The sequence below is a fragment of the Drosophila erecta genome, unplaced genomic scaffold (assembly GCF_003286155.1).
Source record: "Drosophila erecta strain 14021-0224.00,06,07 unplaced genomic scaffold, DereRS2 tig00000126-arrow-pilon, whole genome shotgun sequence".
In the NCBI taxonomy this organism is placed as follows: domain Eukaryota; kingdom Metazoa; phylum Arthropoda; class Insecta; order Diptera; family Drosophilidae; genus Drosophila; species Drosophila erecta.
The window spans coordinates 11,436,493-11,464,051 of record NW_020825209.1 but is presented as its reverse complement, the minus strand read 5'-3'; the positions used below and the strand labels follow the sequence as shown (position 1 = coordinate 11,464,051).

At 44.5% G+C, this 27,559-nt stretch overlaps 3 protein-coding genes across 8 annotated transcripts in view; 2 read left to right on the top strand and 1 right to left on the bottom strand.

Moving 5' to 3' along the window:
- LOC6551003 overlaps nucleotides 1–9,612 on the top strand; it is a 41,077-nt gene extending 31,465 nt beyond the window's left edge. Inside the window, exons 8-19 of one of the 3 annotated variants that reach the window (XM_026982293.1) lie at nucleotides 1,661–1,880; nucleotides 1,968–2,231; nucleotides 2,293–2,404; nucleotides 2,470–2,662; nucleotides 2,739–2,947; nucleotides 3,040–3,170; nucleotides 3,253–3,434; nucleotides 5,802–6,025; nucleotides 6,327–6,627; nucleotides 8,029–8,241; nucleotides 8,548–9,138; nucleotides 9,259–9,612. In XM_026982293.1, the coding sequence (XP_026838094.1) occupies nucleotides 1,661–1,880; nucleotides 1,968–2,231; nucleotides 2,293–2,404; nucleotides 2,470–2,662; nucleotides 2,739–2,947; nucleotides 3,040–3,170; nucleotides 3,253–3,434; nucleotides 5,802–6,025; nucleotides 6,327–6,627; nucleotides 8,029–8,241; nucleotides 8,548–9,138; nucleotides 9,259–9,554 (2,936 nt within the window). In that variant the 3' untranslated portion in view covers nucleotides 9,555–9,612. Of the gene's footprint in view, nucleotides 1–1,660; nucleotides 1,881–1,967; nucleotides 2,232–2,292; nucleotides 2,405–2,469; nucleotides 2,663–2,738; nucleotides 2,948–3,039; nucleotides 3,171–3,252; nucleotides 3,870–5,801; nucleotides 6,026–6,326; nucleotides 6,634–8,028; nucleotides 8,242–8,547; nucleotides 9,139–9,258 lie in introns of all 3 variants that reach the window. The other 2 variants (XM_026982292.1, XM_026982291.1) reach the window with 2 other exon arrangements.
- Nucleotides 9,613–13,132: 3,520 nt separating this feature from the next.
- On the bottom strand, nucleotides 13,133–24,187 carry LOC6551002 (dual specificity mitogen-activated protein kinase kinase hemipterous). Of its 4 annotated transcripts, none has more exons than XM_001978282.3 (10): nucleotides 23,099–24,187; nucleotides 20,371–20,858; nucleotides 20,128–20,307; nucleotides 19,516–19,736; nucleotides 19,288–19,443; nucleotides 16,240–16,730; nucleotides 15,766–16,179; nucleotides 15,155–15,700; nucleotides 14,295–14,790; nucleotides 13,133–14,224 (listed from the first exon to the last, which is right to left on the bottom strand). In XM_001978282.3, exons 1-10 carry the CDS (start codon nucleotides 23,505–23,507, stop codon nucleotides 14,086–14,088), a joined length of 3,540 nt encoding a protein of 1,179 aa, XP_001978318.1. In that variant the 5' UTR covers nucleotides 23,508–24,187; the 3' UTR covers nucleotides 13,133–14,085. The 4 variants fall into 4 exon arrangements, with proteins under 4 accessions (XP_001978318.1, XP_026837500.1, XP_026837499.1 ...); XM_026981699.1 differs by having other exon boundaries at nucleotides 14,295–14,715; XM_026981698.1 differs by having other exon boundaries at nucleotides 15,766–16,730.
- A 577-nt stretch (nucleotides 24,188–24,764) lies between these two features.
- Nucleotides 24,765–27,400, top strand: LOC6551001 (dual specificity mitogen-activated protein kinase kinase 6). The gene is made up of 5 exons (XM_001978281.3): nucleotides 24,765–25,217; nucleotides 25,288–25,678; nucleotides 25,765–25,897; nucleotides 25,962–26,164; nucleotides 26,677–27,400. The coding sequence occupies exons 1-5, from the start codon at nucleotides 25,159–25,161 to the stop codon at nucleotides 26,893–26,895; spliced, it is 1,005 nt and encodes a 334-aa protein (XP_001978317.1). The 5' UTR covers nucleotides 24,765–25,158; the 3' UTR covers nucleotides 26,896–27,400.
- The last annotated feature ends 159 nt before the right edge of the window (nucleotides 27,401–27,559 follow it).

Here is a 27,559-nt window from a genome sequence, read left to right as displayed (position 1 = left end):
TTAAAGAATATAAAATATATATTGCATATCCGCGGGGGCTGTGCACGCAGTTTTCACGCACACACACGCACAGCTGCCGGAAAATCGGAGCGAGCCGAAATCCAGAGTCGTAACCACAACCGCATGGTCGGCGGTCTCAGGACCTCAGGAGCCTGCGAAAGAAACTTGCACAACCGCTGGATACCCTCCAGCGCAAAATTGCAAGCATTTCCAATTGTTAAAACGATAACGTTATATTAGTTTGGATTTCAAAATCATTTTGAGCAGTAATTGATTGGTGCACGAAGTTAGCGCTTTCCAATTATATGAGTAAAGCTTATTTTGGAATATTTCTTGAAATTCTTAAGTAACCCCCGCAATGTAGGGTATCAAAGCCGCAGAGAAGCAGTGCGAACAAGCGATTTCATAGCCTACTTAGCGGCGCGCGCTGCGAGTTATTCAAATTTGAATTAGGCAGGGCCACCGTTTTATGGCTTTCACTGTCTGTCTGTCTGTCTGTCTGCGTGTGCGTGTGTGTGTGTGTGTGCGGTCGTATGTTGTGTGTGTGTGCGTGCTCCTTGGGCGGCTGGAAAGGACCCGAAAATATGCAGCATCTGCGTGGTAGACGGCCAAACTTGCGGCATAAAATGTGTGGCACATGTGTGACGGGCACGGTGAGCGCTCCTTAATTAGATCATAGTTCCCATCTTGGCGCAGGGCAGCATTTTACTGCCATCCCGCTGAAACACGAACACGGACCAGCAACCAGAGCACAAAGAGCCCAAGGAGCAGTAGCATCATCGTCCTCATCAGTGTACAGTGGGGCCAAGAGAGCACGAATCTGTCATCCAAAAAGATATGCAAATGAATTAGTTTAGGTACACAAAATCCCTAATCAGTAGTTACTGATTATTGTTGCATTCTAATGTTTTAGGGCTACCCAACTCATGCAATTCCCTTGCCCTCTGCAGTTCCCTATTACTTTTGACCCACTGTCCCTGGGGTGGGGAGATGTGGCACATTATTGACTCACGCGCCGCATCGAATTTCCAACTCAATCATGGACAGAAAGTTGATGGCGGAAAAAGGAAGTGGGTGGGTGGATGATGGAAGGGGAAAATGGTAAATGCGAAATGGGAAGTGGGAAATGGGAAGCTTCGCCTGCTTTATGACTGGCAACTCACGCGACGCCACTCGCCATCGTTTACGGTATTTGCATTTTAATTGAATTGAACTAAATTATTTTGTTTAGAGTTGAAGGAATTGCCAGCCATTGAAAGCCCCAAAGAAGGCAACAGTTTTGCGAGAATGTAAAAGCCACAAGCCGCTAAGAAGTTGAGTAAAACTTTGACATAAGACTCTGGCCGCAGGAAGAAAACGAGATTGTCAGTGGAAACTTTTCTATTCGATGGGAGCAGGGCTCTATACACCGCTGCTGATTGGTGGGGAAGCTTTCCAAACTAAAATCCCAAGTGCCACCTAGAAATTAAGAGTTAAGTCGCCGCAAAAGTGAGAAGAGTCTCAAAGTTGTAAATAAAAGAATCTACTTCTGCGTAAGCAGCTGCTCAGAACATCTTTAAATGACGTGATTGCCGGAACCTAGTGAAATTGGCTTAAAAGAAATTAATTTGAAGCACTCGGGACTGACTTGAGTTTATGAAACGTATAAAATGCATTGCAGATGAGTTCTGCGAGGAGTATCCGCACAATCTGATGCCCACGCCGGGTTACTGGATCGAGTGCTCCCGCCAGAAGATCACCATGCCCACCCCGCACACCATTTGGGATGAGAGCGACTCGGAGCACGAGGACATCCGGGCAGGAAGTGCCAGCGACGCCTATCTGGAGCGGGAGTGCAGCGATCTGTACGAGGATGACGAGGACTCCGAAGCCACGCCCAGGTGAGTGGAGCTCCTCCCAGCATCCCAGCACTAGATGGCCCAATACGTACTCAGAATACTAATCCTCCCTTGCGAACACCCGTGCAGTCCGCGCAAGAAGACCACCATCGAGGAGCAGTGGGACCAGCAGGGCGCCTTCGAACTGATCTCCGTGGAGCAGGAGACGTACGAGAAGTACTTCTACGGCACCGAGCACTGGAACTACTTCACCAGCGACGAGGACCTGGGTCCGGTCATCCTGTCCATCAAGCAGGAGACGCTCAACGGACGCGATCAGTTCCGCATCCTGGTTCGGGCTGGATCCTACACGGTGCATGGACTGATACCGGCCTCCTGTGTGTTTGCAGATAGGTAATATTTTGATATATTTTTATATGTTTCGATATCAAACGAATCGATATATTTATTCCAGATATAATCGCGAGGAAGTAGTTAGATCTTTAGGTAAAGAAGTTAATTTAAATCCACCTTTAACGTTAGGACAATTACCCGACACGCCAGAGGAATTATTAAAATTAGATCAGGTGCGCTTGAAATCTCCTTGAAAATGAAATACATTTTACTTAAATCCATCTTTGGCGCTCGATAGGTTTTTATAAAATCAGAGTTAAAAGTTGGCGTCATATTTGTCAAAGAGGATCAGTATACCGAAGAGCAAATTCTGGACAATAATGAAAATTCACCGCTCTTCGACGAGTTCCTCACCCTTCTGGGCGATCGAGTTCGGCTGCGCGGATTCGATAAGTACAAAGGTGGCCTTGACACGGTGCACGACCTGACAGGTGGGCTTAAACCCGAATGGATGATAGCATTCACATGACATGTGCTTACCCATTTTGGAATCCTCAATCCCTGCAGGTCTCTTCTCCGTCTACACGAACTGGCGCAACATCGAGATCATGTTCCACGTGTCCACGCTGCTGCCCTACGAGAAGCACGATCCGCAGAAGCTCCAGAGGAAGCGCCACATTGGCAACGATATCGTCTGCGTGGTCTTCTTGGAGGCGGATAACACCCGCTTCAGTCCCGCCTGCATCAAGAGCCACTTCCTGCACACCTTTATCCTGGTGAGTGAATGAATCTATCGGATACACGACTCAAGCTGATTTGCTGCATACTCACCCAAAGATGCTGATGCTCTGCCTTTTCCCTTTGCTAGGTGCGTGTTTCCGCCAGGATTAAGCACAAGCCCACGCGATACGAGGTGTCCGTGGTGACCCGCGACGAGGTGGGTGCCTACAAGCCCTATTTGTGGGAGCAGTCCGTCTTCGAGAAGGGGCCGATGTTCCGGTGAGTGCTGCAAAAAATCCCCAGCCCCCAAAACGAAAAAACGCAATGCCCGCCTTCCATTTCCATTCTTGCCTTTCCACAGGGAATGGCTGCTGACCAAGATCGTGAATGGGGAGAGAGCCTCCTATTCGGCTCCGAAATTCGCGCGAATGCAGGAGCGGACGCGGTCGCAGATGCTCGAGGATCTGGTGATGAATCTATCGAACCATGCGGAAACTGGACAGATACCGAAGCCATACAGACGCGGCAGTTGGCGACCGATCGGTGAGGATGAATATATCAAAATGTTGCATGCCCGAGTCCTAGACAACAACACACACCACGAGCAGCAGCAGCAGCAGCAGCAGCAGCAGCAGCAGTTGCTGCTGCAGCGGCAACAACACACGCCACACTTGCCGTCGCACCACATGTGCTGCTATTGCAACAACAGTGCCACTGAGCTGCAAGCAGCGCCTGCAACACACAACAATAATGACAAATACACCACATCCACACACAGACACAACAACAGTTATTACTCTGCGCAGCAGCAGCAACAACAACTGCCACAACTGCCACAGCAGCAGCAACATGCAAGCCAGCAGCAACAGCAATTGCTGCAGCCACCACAACAGCAACTGCAACACCAACTGCAATTGTCGGCGTCGCCACTCACACACACGTCGTGCTGTGCCATGTTGCACCTGTGTGCGAGGCATAGTATGTGTGCCACGCCCCACGCCCACGCCCCGAACACACCCCAACTTTCTTGCGACCCGCATGTTTTTGCCTGACTTAGATAAATTACTTTTCAATATTTACACTTTCCTTGGCTTCCACAAAAAAGCAAATGAGATACGCAACTTCTTTGAAACCAACTCCAAAAAGTGTAGGCCAATTCAACGAATTAATAAATGCTACTACTAACTAACTTAGATTGCAAAGCTAAACGTATTTGTTTTCTTGCATTACAAACGCCAGTTTAACGGAATTTTATTAAATTTCACACGAGATATGCAATTTACATTGTAGTAAATGACACATATGACATTCGAAATCAGTAGACTCGAAAGAAAATCCCCAGCTACTTGCGCGCATTTTCTTACGACGGATTTTCTTAAAGCGGATCGCCTAGATTCTGAAAAGCCCAGCCCCTTCAAGAAGATTTATAAACAAATCGCGAGAACAAATTGCAGGCATTACTGGCAGCCCAAGGAGAAAAATTGAAAATAGAAAAAAAGGACATTTGCATTTGCTCCTTTGTGACACGGTTTCTGTGCGTGAATGTTTGATTAATCGTTTTGTCTCGGTTTCGGTTGAACTTTCGCCCGCGAATGGGAAAAGGGGAGGGTTGGAGGGTCGAAAGGGCGGAAGGGGAGAGAGCGAGAGCAACACACACTGACACTTCCGTTTCCGCCATTAACACATCCGGCTGTGCTTGTGCCCACCGGAAGCGTGCAGTCGTTGCTCGAAGCAATCTCAGTTTTGTCTCCCGCTCTGCCCCCCTCCGCTCTATCTGCTCTGAACTTTAACCCCCGACATGGACAATCTGCTCGTCCCTTATCTACGCACACCGACACTTGTCCGGCGAAGAAATATTGTTCATGTTTGTGTTATTTTATCAGTGGGGATATCTATTGTTCCAGCCCCCTCCCAGAAGCCACCCGCCGCCACCAGACACCACTCACCCAATGATGTTGTTCGTGTTGCTCTCCATGTTGTTGTTCTCCATGTTGTTGTTCTCCATGTTGTTGTTCTCCATGTTGTTGTACCTCATGTTGTTGTTGTTGTGGTGGTGTGTCGTGGCTGTTGCTGTTTGTTGTGATTTTGTTTGGATTTCTTGTTATTTATTTGTTGCTATTTGTTGCACTAGACAACAGAAATCTAATTTGATTTATTCATGCACACCCACACAAAAGTACACGCACGCACACTCACACGCACACGCACACCCACAACCGAACACGCACACTGAGAAAATCCGGCAGTGATCCCCAATGGAAACTATCCGCATTGGAATTATGCAAATTACTGCTCCAATAGTTTGGCATTTCCATTTCAATGCGATTGGGGAGCTGCATAAATTGCGGCTCACACACACACACACAGCTGGGGTCAGAATCATAGAAATGGGAGAGCAGAGACCAATGCACAGCTTTAAAAAGGATTCATAACTAAAGAGCACATTTTTCATTAAATAGTCTAGAAAGTGTATGTGAAGAAATGAAAGAGGTGTCTATTTAACCGAAGAAGTTCTCAATTATATGCCAATCGAGTGCTTATGGAACTCAAATCCAATTGAAACAATTTGATTGTGTATGCCTATGGCAAACAGCTACATAAATTCAACTCGAAATGTAATAAAGCATAACAATATGGGTGTTTCGGAGGCTTTGAGGTAAATGAATGGAATAGGCATATGTGAGAAACTGACAAGGCTCTTTTCCTTTCTTGCACAACATTTTAATATAATAAAATCCATACTTCAACTGAACTCTTAGGCAAAACGAGCATGTTGGGTGCATGATTTTGAACTTTTAAATACATTTTTTTCAGCGAATATGTCCCAAAGATGTAATCAATGTTCTTCCAACAGGGAAAGAGTTGAATAAATACTTATTAAATTGGGAAACCCCTCTACACTTTTCGCAGGTCACATGCGACCCTCGTCGCCGCTGCTGGATTCCGTTCGCGATCAATTCGAGGACTACGATCAGTTGGCCAAGGACTTTACCCGCGTATTTCTAAATGAAGAACCATCGTGCCTGACCAACGCCCATCTCTTCGATGTCGTTTTCCTGGTGGGTCAGTCCAAGCAAAAGGCGCGATTCATTGGAGTTCGAGCGATTCTCGGGGTGCGGAGTCGAGTATTTCAGGTGAGTTTCACAGGGTGTAGCTACAAACTGAAAACCATGGACAACGGTGGGTATGAGTGATGAGCAGAGACCACGGGGCGTATGAGTGATGATCAATGACAAGGGGGCGTATAAGCGATATATGCAGACAACAGTGCGTATGAGTAATTAAATGGGTTTATAAATATTACACATACGCACGGTGGGCCCTATTTACAGCTCACTTACGTTTGACCTGCAAACTACTAATTACTGTTCCATTAGGTGGCTAGCAAAAATATTGATTTTGTCAGGATTATTGCAATGGTATTACCTTTTTCAGGAAATGCTATATGGCATTCAGACCGGCTTCGGATCGCCGCAGATCCCGGTCGCGGAGATCTTCGCGCGCCCAGCTCCATCGCTGGTCTCCCCGCAGAACCAGAAGCCGAAGAGCAACAACTACCTGACCGTTCCCGACTCCGATTCGATACGACCGAAGAGCGTGCCCTCGTCGCCGATGGTGAAGAGGGCCTTCTCCCGGCTGGGAACCATTACGGCCGGATGGGGTCGCTCCATACGGAACAAGAACACCAATCAGCTGAATCCGGATGACAAGAAGAAGTGGATATCGTCGACAGATTGTTCGAGTAAGGGTTTTCAGTCGGTGCAATGCAACCATATCGATGCGTGTTCTTTTCTCTCCGCTCTCTTTTGTTCTCTTCTCTCCTCTCTCTCCTGTGCGACTTGTGTTGATTTTCCGCATTTCCGCATTTCCACATTACGTATACGTCCACCGTCTGCGTCCTTGCGTACCTAAAATCAAAACCTAAACTTTTGCATCCTTAAAATGTCGATAACAAAAAATAACATCCAAATACCTGCAACTACAAAAACGCACGCCGCACATATTTGCCTCAACCTGAAAATAAAAACTGCGTACTCGTACTCTATATAACCACCACACGATCTCAACTGACTTATATATAAATAACCCTATAAATTGAACCCTATAAATACACCCATCGAATGTCTTGTGTCGAACGACCACCAAACCTCATTGATGTGCTTCTTTTGTTACCCTTTGGTTTATGGCATAAAATATTCTGGACATGGTTCTTTCGTTTACAAAAAATTTTGACAATGCATCCCTGCACAATTGGCCATCTAACTGCTTTTGAAACGCATTCCCAAATTCTGAATTATTTATACTGCACTTGATGTGATATTGAATACACCTTAAACAAATATCATAATCCAAAAATCATAAAATCATAAAATCATGACCTCTGTGCATATGGCAAATGCTATTTCATTTTACCTGCCCAAATACCTTTGTATTTACTTCATGGCTTTTTATTTCAATTATTTGCTTATGATTTTTATACTGAAAATAATTTGCGTATACTTATACGAATTCACCGCGTACATCCATCCATTTCATTTCTCCTCTACTCACCTCTATTCACAACTGCTTGCATTTTTACTGTTATGTGAAATTTTATTGCAATTGGATTCAACACTAAACTGTTTGGAACTATTTTTGGACTTCCTCTAACACTTTCACCACTTGACTTGATCCTTGATTTTACTATCCTCTTCCGTCGCTATGCCTCCTCTCTACAATCTCGATCTATATTTCTCTTTCTTCTGTTAATCTCAACTGCAAACAACAAACAAAATAATTTAAATTAAACAACAAACAAAATTTTGTCATTCTCTCATCTCACGTGACTCGCCAAACGCCTTACCATTTCCTCAAAAAAACAAAAAAAAAATTAAAAAAAAAAAAAAACGCCGCTTACGCCACCAACATAAACTTCTTAACTTAATGCTCTTGGTTTCACCATTAATTTCATTGCCGACCGACAAATGTTTTGATTTCCCTTATGCGTTGCAATCGATTACTTTGCGATTTTGCTAATTTCGACGATAACCGATGACCGATCACCCACGACGGACCATCGATAAACGCTGACCGATTGACCCAATGACCTTCCTACGCGCTGCTCGATAACACAACCACCACCCACTGGCGCCTGCAGACAGGGACAGCAAGGACAAGGACAAGGACAAGCCGGGCAACAACCAGCTGGCCGTGCCACGCCTCTCCGTCTGCGCCGACGCCCAGAAGGTCGATCGCGCCAAATTGGCCCAAACGGAGTTCAACATCATCGAATTCGATCCGGACACATTCCGGGTGCTGCTCGACTACCTGCACACGGGCACCTGTCCGCTGACCTGCGTCTCCATACCAGGTAACTATGCCACAACCATACGGGGGAACGCGAATTCTTCAGTCCTCTGGTTTCGATTAACCACATTGGTTTCGATTGCTGTACGTACGCAAAGTAAAGTAGGGAATCAATTCTATGTAAAGAAAATGTACAAAACTTTATGCAAGCATAAAGAAAATGTTATCTAAAAAACGCGAATTCTTGAGCATACTAAATTGTAACACTAAAACCCCTCTATATGTTAACTATCTCACTAGGGCTTTTCCTTTATAGTCCTATATAGAGTAGAGAAAGTCAAATAATATGTACCTGTATCCAACTTTCAAGGGCTACTGTGTGCCGCGGAGCACTACGACCTGCCGGAGCTGCTGCAGGCGTGCTTCCACCACTGCAAGCAGTTCCTGCGCATCGAGGTGGTCTGCCCGATGCTCATCTCGCTGGAGAACTACTACTGGCGCTACACATCCGCCTCCGAGCTGGTCAACATGATCCTGTCGTTCGTGGAGAGCAAGGCGCACTCGCTGTTCAAGTGCCCGGAGTTTCTGCACCTATCCGAGTCGATGGTGCAGATGATCATGTGCCGGGAGCTGCAGACGCCCGAGATACGCAAGTTTGAGGCGATGCTGGCGTGGGCCCAACACAAGGTGGGCAAACTGAAAAATCATCCGAACAAGGACACCCAGTTCGAGTTCGAATGCATAATGGAGCGACTGACGCGGGATCTAAATCTGTGCCGGATCTCGCCCAGCGAGCTGCTCACCGTCGTCCTGCCCTCCAAGTCGATGAAGAACGAACGCATCATGGAGACGCTCATGGTGCAGGTGAATCTGGGGACCTACCGGATGCCCGAGTTGGATGCGTACCGTCAGCAGTTGCGCCAGCAGGAGTCCGCCGAGGCCACCGTCCAGGTCCACCGGGGTGGATGAGACAGTAAGAATGTGAGTTTCGATTTGGATCAGCAACATCAGCAGCAGCAGCAGCAGCAGCAGGATCTGCAATCGGATTCGGATGCCACAGTGTCCCATAATAATGTCGTAGCCCTTCAGAACCACCACCATCCGCCACCCATCGATGCTCGTGCCTATGCCATGGCCTCCCTGGCCGCCGCCCTTGAGATGCAGCCCCTCCAGCCGAACGCCGCCCGCGATGCCGCCGACGAGGAGGTGGAGCTGTACGCCAGTTTCGATAATGCACCCAGCACCAGCCGGGTGGCCGCCCAAATGCAGGCCGCCAAGGAGGCGCGCCGGAAGCGGTGGGCGGCCGATGGGGCCAGCGGGAGCAGCGGGGACGGCGGATGCGCCAGCGGGAGCAGCGGCAGCGGGCGGCGTTACTAAATGGATGGATGTGTTCCCGTGTGACTGGGTTAAGCGTGTAGCCAACTTGGCACTGAAATTCGCCATTAACTATATGGAAAACTACAAATTCGGAACTTTTCTCAGCCATAACCTTGAAAATTTTTGGACATAATTCGGAACAAATTTTTAAAAACATATGTAGACAATTATATAGAATTTCAGTGGCGAATTTCTACAATTTAAGCGTAATTGAGTGATTATGAGCAGTGATTGCGAGAATACTGATTACATTTACCTACCAAATAAACTCAGTTAGGTTCTGGGGAGTTCGCTTAGCTCGAATTCTGTTTAGTTATTGCCAAAAAAGCTCAGTGCTTTAATTCAATTGGATAACGAGTATTGATGTAATATTAAATCATGGTTTGATCAATCATTTTTGCAAGTGCTCCAAATTTCAAGAATTTTAAGATACATGGGCTATAATTTCTAAAAGAAAGAGTTCCTTACATTTGATAAACATATTTTCTAGTTAGTAATTCACAGAGAATATTTCTAAACTCAATGTTCATATCTATATACTTAGATAGGCTATTGCATTGGGGTATGATTGAAGCTTCTAAGTGTGCTTTTCAACACTGTGCGAGTGCGTCTGCTGTGTGTGTGAGTGTGCGTGGCTTTGAGTGTGTGAATCCTTTTGCATGTGTGCGTGTGTGTGTGTGCGTCTTACCCATCGCATTAAAAGACGCCCAAACCATCCAAATCGAAACTGACATTGTTAACTCTTACATTCACCCCGGAATGACAAGAGCCCCCAATTTTTTGGGGGATGCATAGAGAGAGAGAGCGGAGGGAGACGGCGGCCCAACCCCACCCCCTCCCGCCCCCCTCTACAATTAAGATAATGATGGAGGACCCAGGCAAAGCAAAGCATAAGCATTTTCTACAAGTATTAACCAACATACATACATATGTATATGTGTACGTCGTGCAAGATTGTTCTAGGAAGGTGTGTAGAACTAGTCAGTTAAGGAACCACTGTGGCATTCGATTTTTGATACCCACACAATCGAGGATAAACAAAAAAAAGAAAAAAAAATTATAAAAAAAATAAAATGCAGCATGGAAAAACATTCGCAAAAAAAGGGAAAAACAAGAAAAGAAAATAAAAACAAACGCTTACTGATGTAAAACAAAGACTTAAACTAAAAATGAAACCAAATGAATAAAATATATAAAAGAAATTTTTTTAATCAATGTTATTGGACAAATGTAAGCTGAACAAAAATATCCTTCAGCCCCGACCCATTCCCATTGTAAACCAATTACCAGTTCACTCGATAAGAACGAGTTACCAGAGGAACTCAATTTACGACCTAAGAAAATACTATATGATGTACTTAAATGTTCAAAAGAATTGCAAGCATAATCTAACTGTTTGAACGCTATTTGTTTGGGTTTTTTGTATTGTCTGTTAATTTGTTACTACCAAAAGCCAATGAAGATTATTGATAAGTATCTACCTTTCCAGTCACGTTGACTGCACTCCTGTACATCTAATACTGGTTAATGTAGTTATGCCAAACCGAATAATCAACCACACTTGTTCATACAAGTGAATAGAGAGTCCAGTGAACATGAGCACCAGAAAACCAGAGAACCAGAAAACCGATACATAAGTGCAATATCTAAGTGTATGTTTGTATAACCAATAAAGTAATTGACCTAGAGAACAAGCCGGTGCAAATCCCCAAAAACAGCCCCTGCTTTTAAAGAAAAACCAGCCCACAGACTGGCAACAAAACCGCAGAAAACCTAAAGATAACTTCAACTAAAGGCTATAAGGCGCCAAAGCCAGCAGTCACATAATTAAATGAATGGAAATACCCAATGTTACTGGAAAACCCTGCAGATAATAGAGCCATCAGCTGATCAAGTAGATCACAGATAAGCCCATAGAAAATCGGTTTCCACACTCCCTTTGGAAATCAGTTGAGCCCATATACTTTATTTCGAATGCCAGTCCTCTAATAGATCAATGTTTTATTGCCACCACTCGTTTCTGAAATATTAGCCCACGGGAATCCTTCAGTTGCTAAAAGACCGATTTTTGATCGAGAAAGTAGACAAGGCAAATTCTGATGCAACAAGAAACTAAATGTAAACGGCAGCATTTCCAAAAGGGTTTCACTTAAATGTTCAAAGACGCATATATCAAAATTCAATGTCTAAACTGTACAACAAGTTTATCAAGTGTCTGGCAGGTCGTACATATGTAAGTATAAGATTAAGCAATTACCATATTACAATTCAAAAGGCCCGAAGGAAAATAACCCTAACAAGAAAAGCAAATGGAAATCCGTAATTAAACGCTTTCAGTGTGCAAGAACCGAATAAATAAAGTAAATGTTAACCAGATAGACTAAATATAAACCTTAAACTAAAGCTAAAACTGGAAAATAGTGAAAGGCAAATGTTTTTGGGGCCTGTTTTTTTTTTTTTGTTTTTTTGGAAAACTTGGATTGCAACAGAAGCCAGCAGATATAATGCAAAAAATAGATAAAAACTCTTTGAAGTATTTTGAGGCAGAGAAGGCCGTTTGCCGTTCGATTCAAAAGTTATACAAATGTTGTACGTTCTTTTCCGTTGATTAATCTACGAAAAAAAAATAGCAGATATAACAGATTTAAATGGACATAAAGCATAGCTGTATTTTTACCGTCGCTCTATCGACTCAAATATACTGTTCGAACTGAATGTACTCATCTGATTAATATAAATGTATTTACCGCAGATATCCGATATACCGAAAATAAACAATAAGTGCTGTTTCTATATGTTCGCCCGCTTGCCACCGCCCACCAAACACCGCCCACCACCCACCGCCCCTCTGCCGCACTTAACCCACCCAACCACCGGATGGCAGAGTGGTGCAGGGTGGTGGGTGGCTGGCAGGTGCGGAACGGGCTCACTTTTGATAGCAGATTGAATCAGGTAGAAAATCGAAAACAAAATGAAATGAAAACACCCATTCGGTGTAAAGCCGTGACTCCTTTTGAGCGGACGATCTGATCTACATCTACAATATACGCCAATGAAAACCACATAACACATTTGTTTAATCGAAAAACCAAACTCAATTGAATGCGGAATAAAGCTAAATAAATGTTGTAATTGCCACAGCCAAGCATAACAGGAAAGATTCAATAAAAATTATAAAAATATCAAAACCGCCTTTTTATGCACTGGGAACATAAACGAATATTATATCATTTAAATATGGGTTTTAGCTCCGATTAAAACACCGACATTCCCTTGCGTTTTATTAGATTACTGTTTGGTTTTTTATTTTTTAAATATAAATAGGAGGGTGGAAACTAGAAACTAGAATGGAAAGCTATTTGGCTTGTACTTGTGAAGCTATTCAAAATACTTTTGAATACTTTTTCATTGAATCAATTTCAAATATATTCAAATAGATTTTCATGGCCATACTCAGCTATTGACAAGTTCTGAAAGAAAAAGGAATCCTTTCCACCCTTTTGAAATAAAAAACAAAACGAGAATTGAATTTGAATTGTCGCTTGTTGCCGCTTACATAATAAATTAAACAATTATAATAATCAGTACAATAATTCCATTATTAATGTGGTTGTTTGTTGTTGGTTTCCCTTCCACTCAGCATACAAGTTGATGTTTAATGAAATGTATAAGCTAAAACAAATTGCAAACAGCAAATGCAACGACATTTTGCACTTCGCCTCCTCTCTATATACAAAGCTACAAATCATTTGAATTTCTCATTCTTTTTCTTGGATTTTCCCCTTTCGATTTAGCTATTTTGTTTCATTTTCTGTTTAGAGCTACGGTTAAATAATTTACGTTGTGTAAAGTGTAAACTTTTGATTACAGAGTTACCATTGAAGGAGATACAGATACAGATACAGATACAGACACAGATAAGGATACAGATACAGATACAGATACAGAGACATATAGAATATAATAGAACTGGATACAGGGGGGCGGGTGTTGGGCGAACATAATTGCTTTCAACTATTGCACTATTATCGGATGTGTCCCTAAAGATCCCTAAAGATATATGTCTATGTACAATTGGAGCTGCGCAACGAAACGAATTGTCTAGCAGATGCGGATACAGATGAATCGCTGAGGCTCAAGCACTTAAACGTATTAGACTTTTGAACACTTTCGTTTGTCATCAATCACATGTCCACGGATATCCGGCTCTGGTCGTTGATGTACCCGATGCGCCACCCGACGATCCTCCTGGCCATTCGTCCCCGTCCGTATACAAGCTGGCATACGATCCGCTGGCCGAACACGTCCGACGACCGCCGATCCGCCGGTCAGTTCCGGACGACCTGGTGCCCAGACGGCCACCTGCATACGCCGGCATCGACAGCGAGTCGCCGGCTGCTGACGAGACGGGCAGGGAAATGGGCTCCAGCAGGCCCACCTCCTCCTCCTGACTGTCGTCGTGAGCAGCAGCGTCGGCGACATCGTCGTCGAAGCCATACCAGCATCACATGACCATGATTTGCAGCGCTACTCATTGATCTATCGTACGGTAGATGCGTCTCTGGGGCTCGGGTGTATAGTGGATGCGAGTGCGGAAATGTTGCGGTGATCCCGGCACGCTTTCAGAGCCTCGTCGCGGTGGCGGTAGCGGCGGCGAGGCCGAAACGTATCTGAAAGTGAGTGGGAGAGGCGAGGGTTAGCATGACTTAGAGCAGGACGGCATGGTTACCCGGCACCAACCTGCGATGCAGCAGCGGAGAGCCGGGCGGCTGACCACTCAGCTCCAGCAGATTCTTCCGCAGCAACAGCGGCGACTGTCCGCGATTGTAGCGTGGCGGCGGATCTGGACTCCGATGTCTGCGATCCAATCCTGCCAAGATATGCGGACTGGGCGGCGTGCTGATGCTACCGCCACCGCCGCCCATTCCCGGCCCGCTGCTGGCGTAGCGACGCAGGAAGCTACTGGTGCCGCCTCCGGGCAGTGGCTCCGTTGTGGGCGAGGTGCTCTGGCTGGTATTACTACTGCTGCTGGCCGCCGACAAGGTGCGATAGTAGTAGGACTTGCCAACGCTGCCGTTATTCACGACGCTCCTGTACGCCGGCGGCTGCGGATGCACCAGCTCCTGATCGCGATCCATGCTGGACGCCACCGGCGACGTGGCTGTGGAATTCAATTGGGTTTTAACATAGGTGGCAAACTGTCGCTTCATGGCACCGGCAAGTGTGTTGAACCAGCCTGTTTGGTGGTTCGTTTTTGTTTGATGGATTGAGTGATGATGGATTATGAGTACGTGGTTTCATGGTGATGCAGTGCAGTGGTGCAGAGTACGTTTTGTTGTGCGGTGTGCGGAAAACGAAGAGAAAAACGAAACGGAAATGGAAAATGTATAAATACAAGAGCAACAGAGCGGCGTTCAAAGCGAAATCAAAAGAGCGATTATGGACTCAGAAACAAATCACCTTCTAAAGAAAGTTTTTGCAATGGTGTAGATGCACATCAAAGAGATTGGTTTAGGAATATAGAATAATTGTTTCAGCCAGAATGCTATGATTTTATTTCTGAGTTTGAGGCCTAATTAGGAGTGCAATTGATGGCTCACCGGCATCGTGTTGCTCCCGACTGCAGCCATCCAGGCTGCTGTTGCTCGCTCCGCTGCTGGAGCTCTGGCCCAAAAGCTGTCGGCGTGCGTACAGCTTGCTCAGCTTGCTGGCCACCATGCTGCCACTTGCTCCACAATCCGACTGCTGTTCCGGTGACCTGGGCTGCAGCGTGGGACTCGTGCCCGCTGCCTCGGCGGCGATGGGCAGCGGCTGGTACTGCAACTGCTCGCCATTGCCGCCCGCTCCAAAGTGACCAGCTGCCCCCAATCCTGATCCCAATCCTATTCCTATTCCCGCTACATTTGCCGTTCCAGAGCCAGACGATGGGGATATGCTGGCGGGATTGACGGCGATTTGCGAACATGTCGACTGCGTGGAAGACTGACTAGAGGTGGAGTGCGTTGATGGCGGCGGCGGCACATAGTTGCTGTGAAACGGATTCGTGCTGGTCACTCCCACGGGCGGCTGCTGCCGCTGCTGCTGATACCGCTCCGCCGCCTCCTTCTCGCGCAGCTGGTTCTGCTGGTGGTAGAAGCGCTGCAGCACTGCAAAGCGAAGCAAATTGACATGTTTATTGTGTACTTAGCCCAGCAAATGAAGAGGGGCTTACCTATGGGGCTCTGGTTGCCCGGCTGCAATCGCTGTGGTTGTGGCTGCTGACTCGTGAGCTGCAGAGTCGGCGTCGGCGATTCTGTGGGGAATTGCTTGCGCGGCAACGAGGGGGAGGGTGAGGAGAGGCCCAAATTCAAGGTCGTCGTGGTCGCATTACTACTACTATCACAGCTGTCGTAGGCTTGGGGATTTTCCGCTGGCAGGCGCCAAGTGGGCGTGGTCGTTGGCGTTGTCGCGAGCGCCGCAGCTGCAATATTTGGCGGTGTTGGTGCTCCTGCTGCTGCTGCTGCTGCATCCGTGATCAATGTTTGGTTGTTGTGCGGCAGTGGTATTGATGTCGCAGTCGCTGCTGCTGAATTGTGTTTCTTTTGGCTGAAGGGCGATGTGGTCAGATTGCGTAGAATCGATTGGCCTGCAATTGATGCAATTGATGAAGTGTAAACGTTTTGTAAACCTACGGAGGCAAACCTACCGATGCTACTGAACATGGACTCCTTCTTGGGGCTCTCGTCGTTGTATTTGTAGTGCGGATGATGGGATCCGTTGCTCAGTTTTCGCTGCATGAACGGCGATTTGCGATAAAGCCGGTTTAGATCGCCGATTCCGGCGCTTGGTGGCGATAGGGGGCTGGCACTGCTGCTGCTCCCGCTACCATTTCCACTTCCACTTCCGCCGCTGCCATTTCCTCGTCCATTGCCGTTTCCGCTGCCGCCGAAACAGTTTGTCGTTGCCGTCGGTGTTGTGGTTGTTGTTTGAGGTAGTTGTGTGGCTGATTGCATGAAATACTGCGACTGCTGCTGCTGGTAACTCGGTATCTGAGTGGGTTTTATTGTCTTCTGCGAACTTGTGGGACTCTGGCCCGCATACGGCGTCGCCCTACCATATTTTACAGCTCCACCCGCGGATCCTGATCCTGCGAGAGATCCGGCACCAGAACCGACTACACTTCCAGTCGCCGTCGCCCTGCAATTTGACGATGGATTCGTTTGAGATTAGTGGATTCTCGGTGACAAGACGACCAGTAATGAGAGCACACTCAAATGTACGCCAGTGACAGAAAGAAGGTTTGTGTTTGGAGGGGATTCGTCGGGTATTTAGAGGGCGTATTTAGGATTTTGAGGGGATCGTCAGGATATCCGGGATCTGGTGGGTTGTAGGGTACATTTAAATAGATTGACGGCGCAATGGCAACATATCTAAGACATTTATATGAGCTGTAATCGCATTTGGAATGTGTTTCGTGAGCGGTGTGTGTGTTTTGTATATGTACAAGTTGATGAGTGTGTTTTGGGTGTATGTTGTGTGTTCTTTTGTGTAAGCGACAGGTGGGAAACACAGGTAAATGCCAAAGGGAGCGAAAGCGAAAGATGGCCGCGCAGAATTATAGAATGTCTGCTTATGATGTCTTCCTAGGATAACATTTTCCTAAAAGCAAATGTGAATAATTGGAAAAAAGATCCCTTTCACTATTGCAAACAAAATTCAAAGTTTTAAACAAATAAGAAGCTTAAGCTTTGATTAATATTTGTATGTTCAAACTAAGTAAACTGCAAAATTTCAAACAAATACTTTACTCTGTTTCAGTTCACTTTTAAGTTGTAATTTTCAAACTTGAAAACAGTAAATTTGTTTCCCTAAGCACAAATTCCTATCAATTTTATTTGTTGCATTCTAGATCCAAAAACAGTTCTAAACAAGCATTAAATAGTTGGGTTTAGTAGCTAGCCCATGTTTTCGTGATGGAAAAGCGTGATAAATGAAAAGCTGTGAGAAGTTTCAGCGACGCAAAACCAAATGAAATGAACTTAAAATCAATAAGTAATATTTATAATTAGGAATGGTAAATAGTCAGTGTCAAATTACCTTTTCTGGCGTTTGAGCATTTCTAGATGGGCAAATAAACAAAGTATAAATTAAATAAATAAGGAAACCAATGCCAAAAGCCAAGCCCAGATTCAGACAAGAACATGCGAAAATAAACCGATAAATAAACTATGGTATTAACAAAAGTCCATTAATGAAGCATTAAATAATAAATATAATAACAGTTAGCAGAGCATGGGGCGTGTTTACAACGATTAACGATTACACTTAACTAATGAAAACATAAATAGAAGGCTAATAATAAGAATAATAAACTCGTCGTACTTACTGAATTTTACTTTTAATTGGGAGGAGTTTTATAGTTTTTTGAGTAGTTATGTTTGGTTGGCATTATCATTATATATAGGTAAATATATATTTTGGTTTATATATCTGTATATAGAGTTGATGGTTGCAAGGTTTACTTGAATGCTTTTGTTTTGTTTTTTCAGTTTATGTCGATAGGTTTTAATGTTTGGTTTTTGTTTATAGTTTGTCTTCTTCTTTTTCGTTTGCTTTAATTTTTTGTTAGATTATGTTTATTGGATTTCTTCATTGTTTGTCATTATTGTTTAAGAAATGGTATTAGGAATTAGGTAACCTACAAAAAATGGTAATAAAAAAGATGAAAAAGGAAAATAAAAACGTCGCACACACACACTCAAATTAAAAATGGCAATTAAACGCAAGAAAGAAGAAAGTACATCAAAATGTTTATAATTATTTCATAATACACTTTTGGTTCGTCCTAAAATAAGTACAGGTTCTAAGTGGGTAAAGATAGACAGATATTTGCGTGGATAGCAGACTACAAAAGGACTAGGGGTTACATACTCTTTCCAAAGATTCCCAATAAATTTAAATAGATTTTAGAATTAAATGCATAGGAATTGTATTATAATGCAGATCAATCTTTAGTACACTTAGTAAGTTCTAAGATTTGGATTTAGTGCAAAAAGTTTGTTTATAAAGCTGTTATTTTTAGTTCTACACTTGAATATTCTTTTGGTTTAAAAAAGCTTTAAGACTGTTCACTTTTAAATGCAATTTACCTACTAAATAGCTTTGGAAAGATCATTTATTCTAGCACAACAAGTTCGTATCTAATTGCTAGCTAATATTCTAAAAATACAGTTAATTATCCACTTATAAAGTGGACTTGATTTCTTAATGTGTATTAAACGAAACAAAAAAGCTAAACATGCCAAAAAGGAATAGGATAGAAACGGAGGAGCTAAGCGTAATTTTATAGTGTTAATTAGCCTCACCAGAGAAAATGAAAGGAAAAAACAAGAGTAAAATAAATTAGGAATGTGAAACAAGTTGAGGAACAAGCAGTTTAAATTAGTTGGCTAGCGAAAGCATGAATTTAGGATATCCATCCTAATCCTAGGTTGGAGCCTCCCAGCTTTTTTCGTGAATCCTTTCCTACCTGTTGAACTGGAGAAGCACGTTAAGCGAAGAACAAAGAACGGAAAATGGAAAACGGAAATGGAAACGGAAAAGTGGGGAAAATACAAAGCGCTCCGCACTATCTCAGACACACCCACTATTCACACACATCCACAACAGGCACAACACATCATCAGCCGGGAATAGCGGACGGGTCGTGGGAATAATGCTGGAGGATCTGGCACAGATCACCGGATGGGCTCACCTCTGGAGCGTTGGATCGCCATTGGCACGCAGCCGGTTATCCTTGATGCTCTGAAACCAATTGGGCACATCTACTTTGGCTATTTCATAAGTCCGGATGAAGGGCTGGGCCAGAAGCTCCGGGTACTTGGGTCGATCCTGATGGTTCTTTGTGAGGCTGTAAGCAGACAAATTACCATGTTAATTGGGCTCTGTACAAGCGGCAAAGCCACCTGGAAGCATCACCCACCACTTGATGACGAAATCGCGGAACTGCTGACTAAAGTTGTAGCCCTCGCCGTATGGCAAACACGGCGGCTCCGAGTCCAGCACCTTGGTGAGCACCTCGAAGTCCGTGTTGCATCCCTCGTACGGAGATCGCGCGGTGGCCAGCTCCACCAGCGTGATGCCCATGGACCACACATCTGCGCGAATGTCGTACTTTGGTTTTTTGGGGTCGATACGCTCCGGCTATAAAATTCAAATGATTGTATTAATTATTATTATAGGGGGTTTCCAAATAGGTACTTCAGCAACTAGATGAATGTTGAATCAAATAGGTCATATGTATGTATTCCAAGTACTTGTTCATTAAAAGCTTAGTTTACGCTTCAATTATCTTAAGTGTATGGCTTTGCCTAGCTTGGAATTTCCCTACGAACACGTTCATTATTTAAATAAATTAAGTCATGAAACCAATCAGTTAATCAACAAACCTATACATTTTCCAAGAAATGTAGTGAGTTATCAGCTTGTGTAGCAAATAAATTTAGTACTTTACAATATACACAATTTCCTCAATGAATCTACGATCTGTATAGCCTATTTTCCCTATCTTAGCCCTTCAGCTCGTTATACCCACCGCCATATAAGCTGCACAGCCGGCGGATCGAGTGTTGGCCTTGGAGTCCACCAGGCGACCGCTGATCCCGAAATCACAGAGCTTGATGTTACCGCGCTCGTCGATCAGAATGTTCGAGGGCTTCACATCTCGATGGATGACCCCGTGCTTGTCCTTCAGATAGGACAACGCGTTGACCGTCTGCAAATTGGATAAGTATCAAGTAAAGTTTGTGAAGAGGCTATTTATTCGCCAAGAACTTACCGCCACAGTGACCTTGCCCAGGATCTGTTCCGGCACCGGCTTCTTGGAGAGCTTGAGCAGCTTATCAAAGCACATGGACATCAGCTCCATGCAGATCCACACATCCGGATCGCGAACAAAGCAGCCGAGGCACTTGACAATGTACTTGCAGTCATGCGACTTGAGCACAACGTCCAGATCCATCAGGATGCGCTTGTTCTCCTCCGCGTTGCCAGTGCGCCGCATCTGCTTCACGGCGATGATCGTGTTGCTGGACAGGTGCATCATCTTCACCACATTGCCGCTGGTCCCGTTGCCCAGGTCGCCCAGATGCTTGAGGTCATTGATGTCCGTCGGATACTGCCGCCCGTTGATGTTCAGCTTGCCGGTCTGCTCCATGATGATCTTCAGCTTCTTGTCCGTTTCCGACACCGGTGGATGCGGCGGCGTGGGCAACGGAAGTATCACCGGCCGCGTCCGATTCACTCCGCCACCGGGGCCGCTAGATACTAGAAGGACAATGGATATAGGGATGTGTTAGTATCCTGTTAAAACTGCATGTGTTTAAATCAATCCTTTACATACTGCATATGAATAATGAACAATGAAGCGAATTTATTATGTTGCATATCTTTCAGAAGCCCTCGCCAACAAGAATATTCCCCCACACTTCTCTCAATTGCTATTCGAAACTGTAACTAATATAACCTTATAACTAATTCTTTGAAATATGTCCAATAATAATATCTAACTGGGTTACCGTGGGCCACTAATCAATTATCCAATGCTGCCCACTGTGCCAGCGTGCATGTGTGGGTATGACAGTCACTGTGTGTGTGTGTGTGCATAAAGAGGGAATGGGAGCGATTTTGTTTGCGAAGTTTTTTTCCTGACAGCAATTCAATTCAACAATTAGCCACTACAGCAACAACAGCAAGTCATAAAAAATAACGCTATTTGTAAACATGCGAAAGAGGAGACACGGCAGAATGTCCGATAAATGTGGGCAGGGGCGGCGAAGGAGGGAATATGCGAGGCCCAAAAAATGAAAACAACAGTAACGGGCATATCAAGGCATTACTCCGGAAATGCCAAAAAGTAACCAATGACAGAGAGCGAGAGAGCGACGAAGAGAGCGCCAAAAGTGAGCAGAGAGACGCACACATGCAAAAAGTAAATAAATATGTAAGTAAATAAATAACAACACTTGATGGCAGATGAAAATCCAATAAGAAAAATATGCAAAACAAGGCGAAACATAAATGTATGACAAAAGGGAGGGAAAGGAACGAGGAAGGGCGGTGGGTGGTCTCACAATTGTGGTCAAAATAACAGAATCTCCTACATGAAACTATGGCCAAAGTATTAGAAAAAAGTTCAATGATCTTATCGATTAAATCGAAATCATTTACATTTTTGACTATAAATTATTTATTTGGACGATTTCACTTTGAATAAACCATTAATGTATCCAAAGTGATATTTAAATAGTGATATTTTTTTAGCTATATATTCTCTTAAATGTTATTCACTAGTTTTATACACATGAACTATAAAATCTATGCAAAAGCTGATTACCGAGTAAAATTTGGGTGTACTCTTAAAATTCACAACAACCACTAATCTAATAGACTCGAAATGTATGTATTCGCCTATTCAAAAACGCATTATGCATTTTCTGGGGTTCATGGAAAACAGTTATGGTACCAGGAATTGTTAATCTAATCGGCTGAAAATAAATTGACGCGGTGCACAGCTGTTAATACCACTGTAGATTTGGACTTTTTTTTTCGGGCCCCAAAAGAGGCCGAAAACAAGTTGGGTTCTTTTTTGGTTTTCGCACTTGGCCTGTGTTATCTATGCAATCGGAAAAACAGAACGGGAAATCGGGGGGAAAACTGGGGGAGTGACAGGGTTGATGGGGTGCTGAGGTGCTGGAATGGGGGATTTTGAGCAGCTGTTATGCAGTCCGGGAATCGATAGCGTTTGCCCTTTGTTGGCGGCAACCAAATGTTCCAAAGAAAACCCAATAGCAATACCAATGGCAAAAGGCAAGAAAGAAGCACTTCTCTTATCACAATTTAAGCACACACACAAACGCATATACGCAGCTTATTGAGCAATGTCAATTTATTAACAAAATATTTACACAAATGCGGACAAGAGATGGTTTTGTGGCTTGCGTTTGGCGGTACGGTATACATACATATTATATATAGATTTTTGGTGACCATTTTTGGGGATCACGATTTTTCTCAGCCCTCTTTTATTACTACTTAACAAACTGTTTACAGCTGTGGTCAAAAAACTGTTGGCTTTAAGTCCGCACCTGTCACAGAGGATCAATAAAGATTTCACCTGTCTAAAGTAAGAACGATAATACATTAAGCTTTCGGCAAAATAATATCGAAAATGTTTTTAGTGGGCTTGGAAACTGATTTGTGCGTACCACTATTGATATATGTACGTTTTTGGCGGGCAATTATGAGAAACGGAATATTCGAACCATGGTGACGTAGTATTAATTCTGATTGAGTTTCGGAAAAGTCTAGTTGGAAAAGTTTGAGCTATAGCCTGCAGTTTGATAAGCTAGCATTTCATATAGGGTTTTAAAGTATTCCCTTGTAAATCAGAGTGTTTTTCTAGTTGGGATTTGAACATACGTATGTAGATAAGCCATATTGGCAATCCACACCAGTTACAGATATTAAAGATTCATTTAGTACAAATTTTGGAATGGAGGACTTACGCATGGGCAGTGTGGGCGTGACTCGCGACACTCTAGTTGTGGGCGGGGTGTATGTTCCACCGAAGGAGCCCGTCGCTGGTGCTGCGGATGCAAATGCGGATGCGGATGATGACGTCGAGGCGCTGGCCCTGCCGAAGGGCGTCGCATGAGGAACTGGGGGTGCCGGCCGCTGGGCTATGCTGATTCCCGATCCGGGAACGGAACCTGCGCCCAGGGGCGGTGCGTGGGCGGCGGATGTGGCTGCGGATGTCGCCAGCGGCGGAACGCGGGCAGACGGAACGGAACCGGAAACGCCTGGTCCGCGCCCACCGGAAAGGACGATCTGGTCGTGGGACTCATTCTGCGCCTGAAGCTTCGCCTCCAAGGATTGCAGCCGACTGCCGATCGTTTCGAACTCAATGGTGGACATTATATCGACTCGGTTAGGTCCGATTTTTGTTAGTTAGTTGCTGGTACTGTTGGATTTTGATATTTATTTAATTTTTTCGTTTTTGGCCAACACTTCTTCGATTTTTCTCTCACTCCCTCTCTCTCACACACACACAGGCGCGCGCAGGCGGGGGAGGGTGCGTGTGTGTGAATTGTTTTGCTGTGCGCCCTGCTTGTTGTTTTGTCGCTGATGTTGTTGTTCGGCGGCACACATACACTCTAAACTTTACACTTGCAGAAACAACGGATCGCTTGGACTTTTGTTGTTTGTCGGGGGGGCACAAAAACAAAATCGAAAAAAGGAAAACACAGTCACTGTGCATTAGAGAGAGACATCCTCACCCCCACACACACACACACTCAGGCATACACGCAGCGCCCTCTCTCTCTCTTTCTTTTTCAGCAGCAACGGCAACAACAACTTGCGATTTTTTCCTCCTTTTTTGGGAGAATATTTCATCGGTTGTTTTCCTTTCGCGGCGCTGTTTGTCGCACTTCTGCAATCGATTCGTTTCGCGACCGCGGGCAGCGGTATCACTGGCACAATTTGATCACTCGCTTTTGTACGTTTTTGCTGCCTAAATCGCGTGTACAATAGTGATGTAAAAAAACATCGATGCATCAGCCATCGATGGTCTTCTGCCGATATTTGTCGATATCTGTTTTGGTGCCTATCGATGCTTTGCAAAACATCGGTTCGTTAGAAAACGTTTTTGAACGAATAATGTAATGGTATCTAAAACTATGTTGGATTTCCTTTTCAGTGAGTTAGAATTCTTGTCAAGGAATATGTTAAGAAAATTATATTATATATTAAATCTTTTAGACTTAAAAAGGGCTCTAATAATATTGGGTCCACCTATTCAGATTTTGAATTCTCAATGAACCACATAATACTACATTTCGAAAACATAGAATTCTATGTTCTCAGTCAAACTTGCATCACTATTGAAATTGAAATTGAAAACAGAGTGACCAAAGTGCTAAGCAATCATAAATATACCGAAACGCAGTAAAACATAAGATGGGCATCACTTGGCCAGAACTAAGTTGTTCCAATGAAATAAATGTCTACAACAAACAATTAAAGGAAATTGATAACAAGTAAAAAGTAAGTCTAAAGATAATTTTGAGGAGAGATTAGGAGAATTAAAAACACATTGATATAATCGATACATTGCTTAATTACGAAAAATCGCCTCAGCTGGAAACCCATATATTATCGAGGAACTTCGATTTATTTGTATGGCGATACTATTCTTGCACTCGATGGGATATATCGATTGGACCGTCGATAGCTGGCCAGCGCTAGTGGAAAAGCGAGAAAAACGGGAAGAGAAGCGAAAAGCGATCGGGGAACAGTGCAAAAAGTGCGGACAGGAAAGCAAAGACAATAGCGAAAGGTTGGGCGGCAAAACCCGGGCCACACGATCCACACCGATCCGATCCCAAATCACCGACCCGCATCCGAATCCTGACCTGACCAAATGCGGTAAAAATAGCCGCACCGCATCTCATCCGATTCGCACCGAACCGACAGGTCTTGCAGAATCCGCCAGAAAACGCCGAGGACAGTCAAGGAGAGGATACATATAGCATATAGGATATAGGATATAGAAGGGCTTACCATAATGTCCAAACGCCACCGCCTCGCCCCCTTTACCATTGCCAAGGAGCCAGAGGCCGCCATGTAAGTCCAAATGGCCAAATCCCGGCCAGAAACGCACAGTGAATTGAACTACATCCGCTAATGCTTTTAGAGTCCCGCCACGCAACCTGGACTCGCGGGCCACCATCCAAATTGGCGACCAGACCTTTGACATCGATGCAGATAGTCTGGAGAAGATCTGCGATCTGGGCCGTGGCGCCTATGGCATCGTGGAGAAGATGCGCCATCGGCAAACCGATACGGTCCTCGCCGTCAAACGCATACCCATGACCGTAAATATCCGAGAACAGCACCGCCTTGTGATGGATTTGGACATATCGATGAGATCCAGCGACTGCCCCTACACCGTCCACTTCTATGGAGCGATGTACCGCGAGGGAGATGTCTGGATCTGCATGGAGGTGATGAGCACCAGCCTGGACAAGTTCTATCCGAAGGTCTTCCGCCACGATCTGCGAATGGAGGAAAGCGTGCTGGGCAAGGTCAGCTGGGGAGGATTGGGGGCGGGTCTAATCTAATCGGGCAATCCCCACTATTCTACTGCTGTACTACTGCCTTTGCTTTACAGATTGCAATGAGCGTGGTCAGTGCGCTGCACTACCTGCACGCTCAACTGAAAGTCATCCATCGCGACGTCAAGCCCTCGAACATACTGATCAATCGGGCCGGACAGGTCAAGATCTGTGACTTTGGCATCTCAGGTGGGCATTGGATCACTTCATGCAACTGTTTATTTATGCTAATATTGGTCTGAATTTTATTTAGGCTACCTCGTGGACTCCATTGCCAAAACTATCGATGCCGGTTGCAAGCCGTACATGGCGCCGGAACGCATCGATCCCCAGGGAAATCCGGCGCAATACGACATCAGGTCGGATGTTTGGTCGCTGGGCATCAGCATGATCGAAATGGCCACTGGCCGCTACCCTTACGACAACTGGCGAACGCCATTTGAGCAACTGAGTCAGGTGAGTGCCTAAATATGGGTGATAAGGGATCTTCTTAAGGTCGCAAGTATGCAAAGGCTAATAATTCCCTATTGTGGGTTGTTGGAATTTTCAAAACAAACCCGATAAAAGTGTGACTTAATAATTAGTTGACAGATTTTATTGGGGCTTCGATTTCTTCACAGATAATTCGCCGAAAATAGTATGATATAAGTTGAATGCTGTTATGTAGTTATAGCCATTCAAACTATTATTTGTTAATTAGACCAGGAACCAAATTTTATTACATAAGTTATTGCTGGCTCACAAATAACTATTAAGTAATCTTAATAAAAAATGTAACCACTTGTTCTCAAGCACTTAACATTACAATTAACTCTCAAAAAACAATTAGTAAGGTGCCAAGCTGCTGTGGTTATAAAAATGCTTAGTAAAACAATTAATAATCTTGGAGTTAGTAAACCACTTTCAGTCACAATTCTCCGCATCGTACACAGCGTAATTGAGTAACCATTATTTGTATTACCTTTTAGGTGGTTGAGGACAGTCCGCCGCGCCTGCCGGAGGGAACCTTTTCGCCGGAGTTCGAGGACTTCATCTCCGTCTGCCTGCAAAAGGAGTACATGGCGCGGCCCAACTACGAGCAGCTGCTCAAGCACAGCTTCATCGTGGAGCACCTGCAGCGCAACACGGACATCTCGGAGTTCGTGGCCAGGATACTGGATCTGCCCGACACCCAGCCGGCGCAGTAGGTTAATGGTCGGGTGTAAGGTTAATGGTTAACCCATGGCGCCAACCCCTTAACCCCTTAAGCCGTGCCGTGCCCGTGCCCGTGTAAATTGCCGCCGTCTTCTTCTAGCATGCATTTCGTACATGTTGTGTGTGTGTCCCGCCTGCGTGACATCAAAATGAATAAAACTATATATGAATGAAGTCCAAGGAAAACCCAAAACCCAAAACCCAAATCCAACAGCAATCAGCTAATCTAAAGATTCAAAATGGAAACTGTATAATTATTAATTTAAGTGAGAGAAGCAACAGCAACATAACCGTCACTAGCATCCTGCAATATGCATAATCCAATCTTCGCCTTGCAACGCTCAAAAATGGATAACCGAACCGTGCCTCCCAGCTGGCGATGCTGCTGATGTCTTGAAGCATAATACCATTTTAATATATATTTGTAAAAGATAATAGCTTAGTCAACGAAACACAAGAACAGAAGCAAGCAAACAATGAATGTAAAAACGTACTAAACTTAAATGGTAATTTGTAAACTTTTTGAACACCAAAATAGCCGAACAGAAAGTGTAATTGTAATTATAATTGTTTAACAAATATATATTACGTAAAATAGCTAAATCTAAATCCATCTATCTATATGAATAACTAAAGTGTACCACAATCTTTCGGAAT

Bases quoted from the DNA above. Each gene is read 5' to 3' on its own strand.
- LOC6551002 (XM_026981698.1), bottom strand. From the start codon at position 23,507: ATGTCCACCATTGAGTTCGAAACGATCGGCAGTCGGCTGCAATCCTTG. The intron at 19,444-19,515 runs GTGGGTGATGCT...GTCTGCTTACAG, and splicing joins CGCGATTTCGTCATCAAGTG to CCTCACAAAGAACCATCAGG. The intron at 16,731-19,287 runs GTGAGCCCATCC...GTCAAATTGCAG, and splicing joins GGCGATCCAACGCTCCAGAG to GGCGACGGCGACTGGAAGTG.
- LOC6551001 (XM_001978281.3), top strand. From the start codon at position 25,159: ATGTCCAAACGCCACCGCCTCGCCCCCTTTACCATTGCCAAGGAGCCA. The intron at 25,679-25,764 runs GTCAGCTGGGGA...TTTGCTTTACAG, and splicing joins AGGAAAGCGTGCTGGGCAAG to ATTGCAATGAGCGTGGTCAG. The intron at 25,898-25,961 runs GTGGGCATTGGA...AATTTTATTTAG, and splicing joins CTGTGACTTTGGCATCTCAG to GCTACCTCGTGGACTCCATT.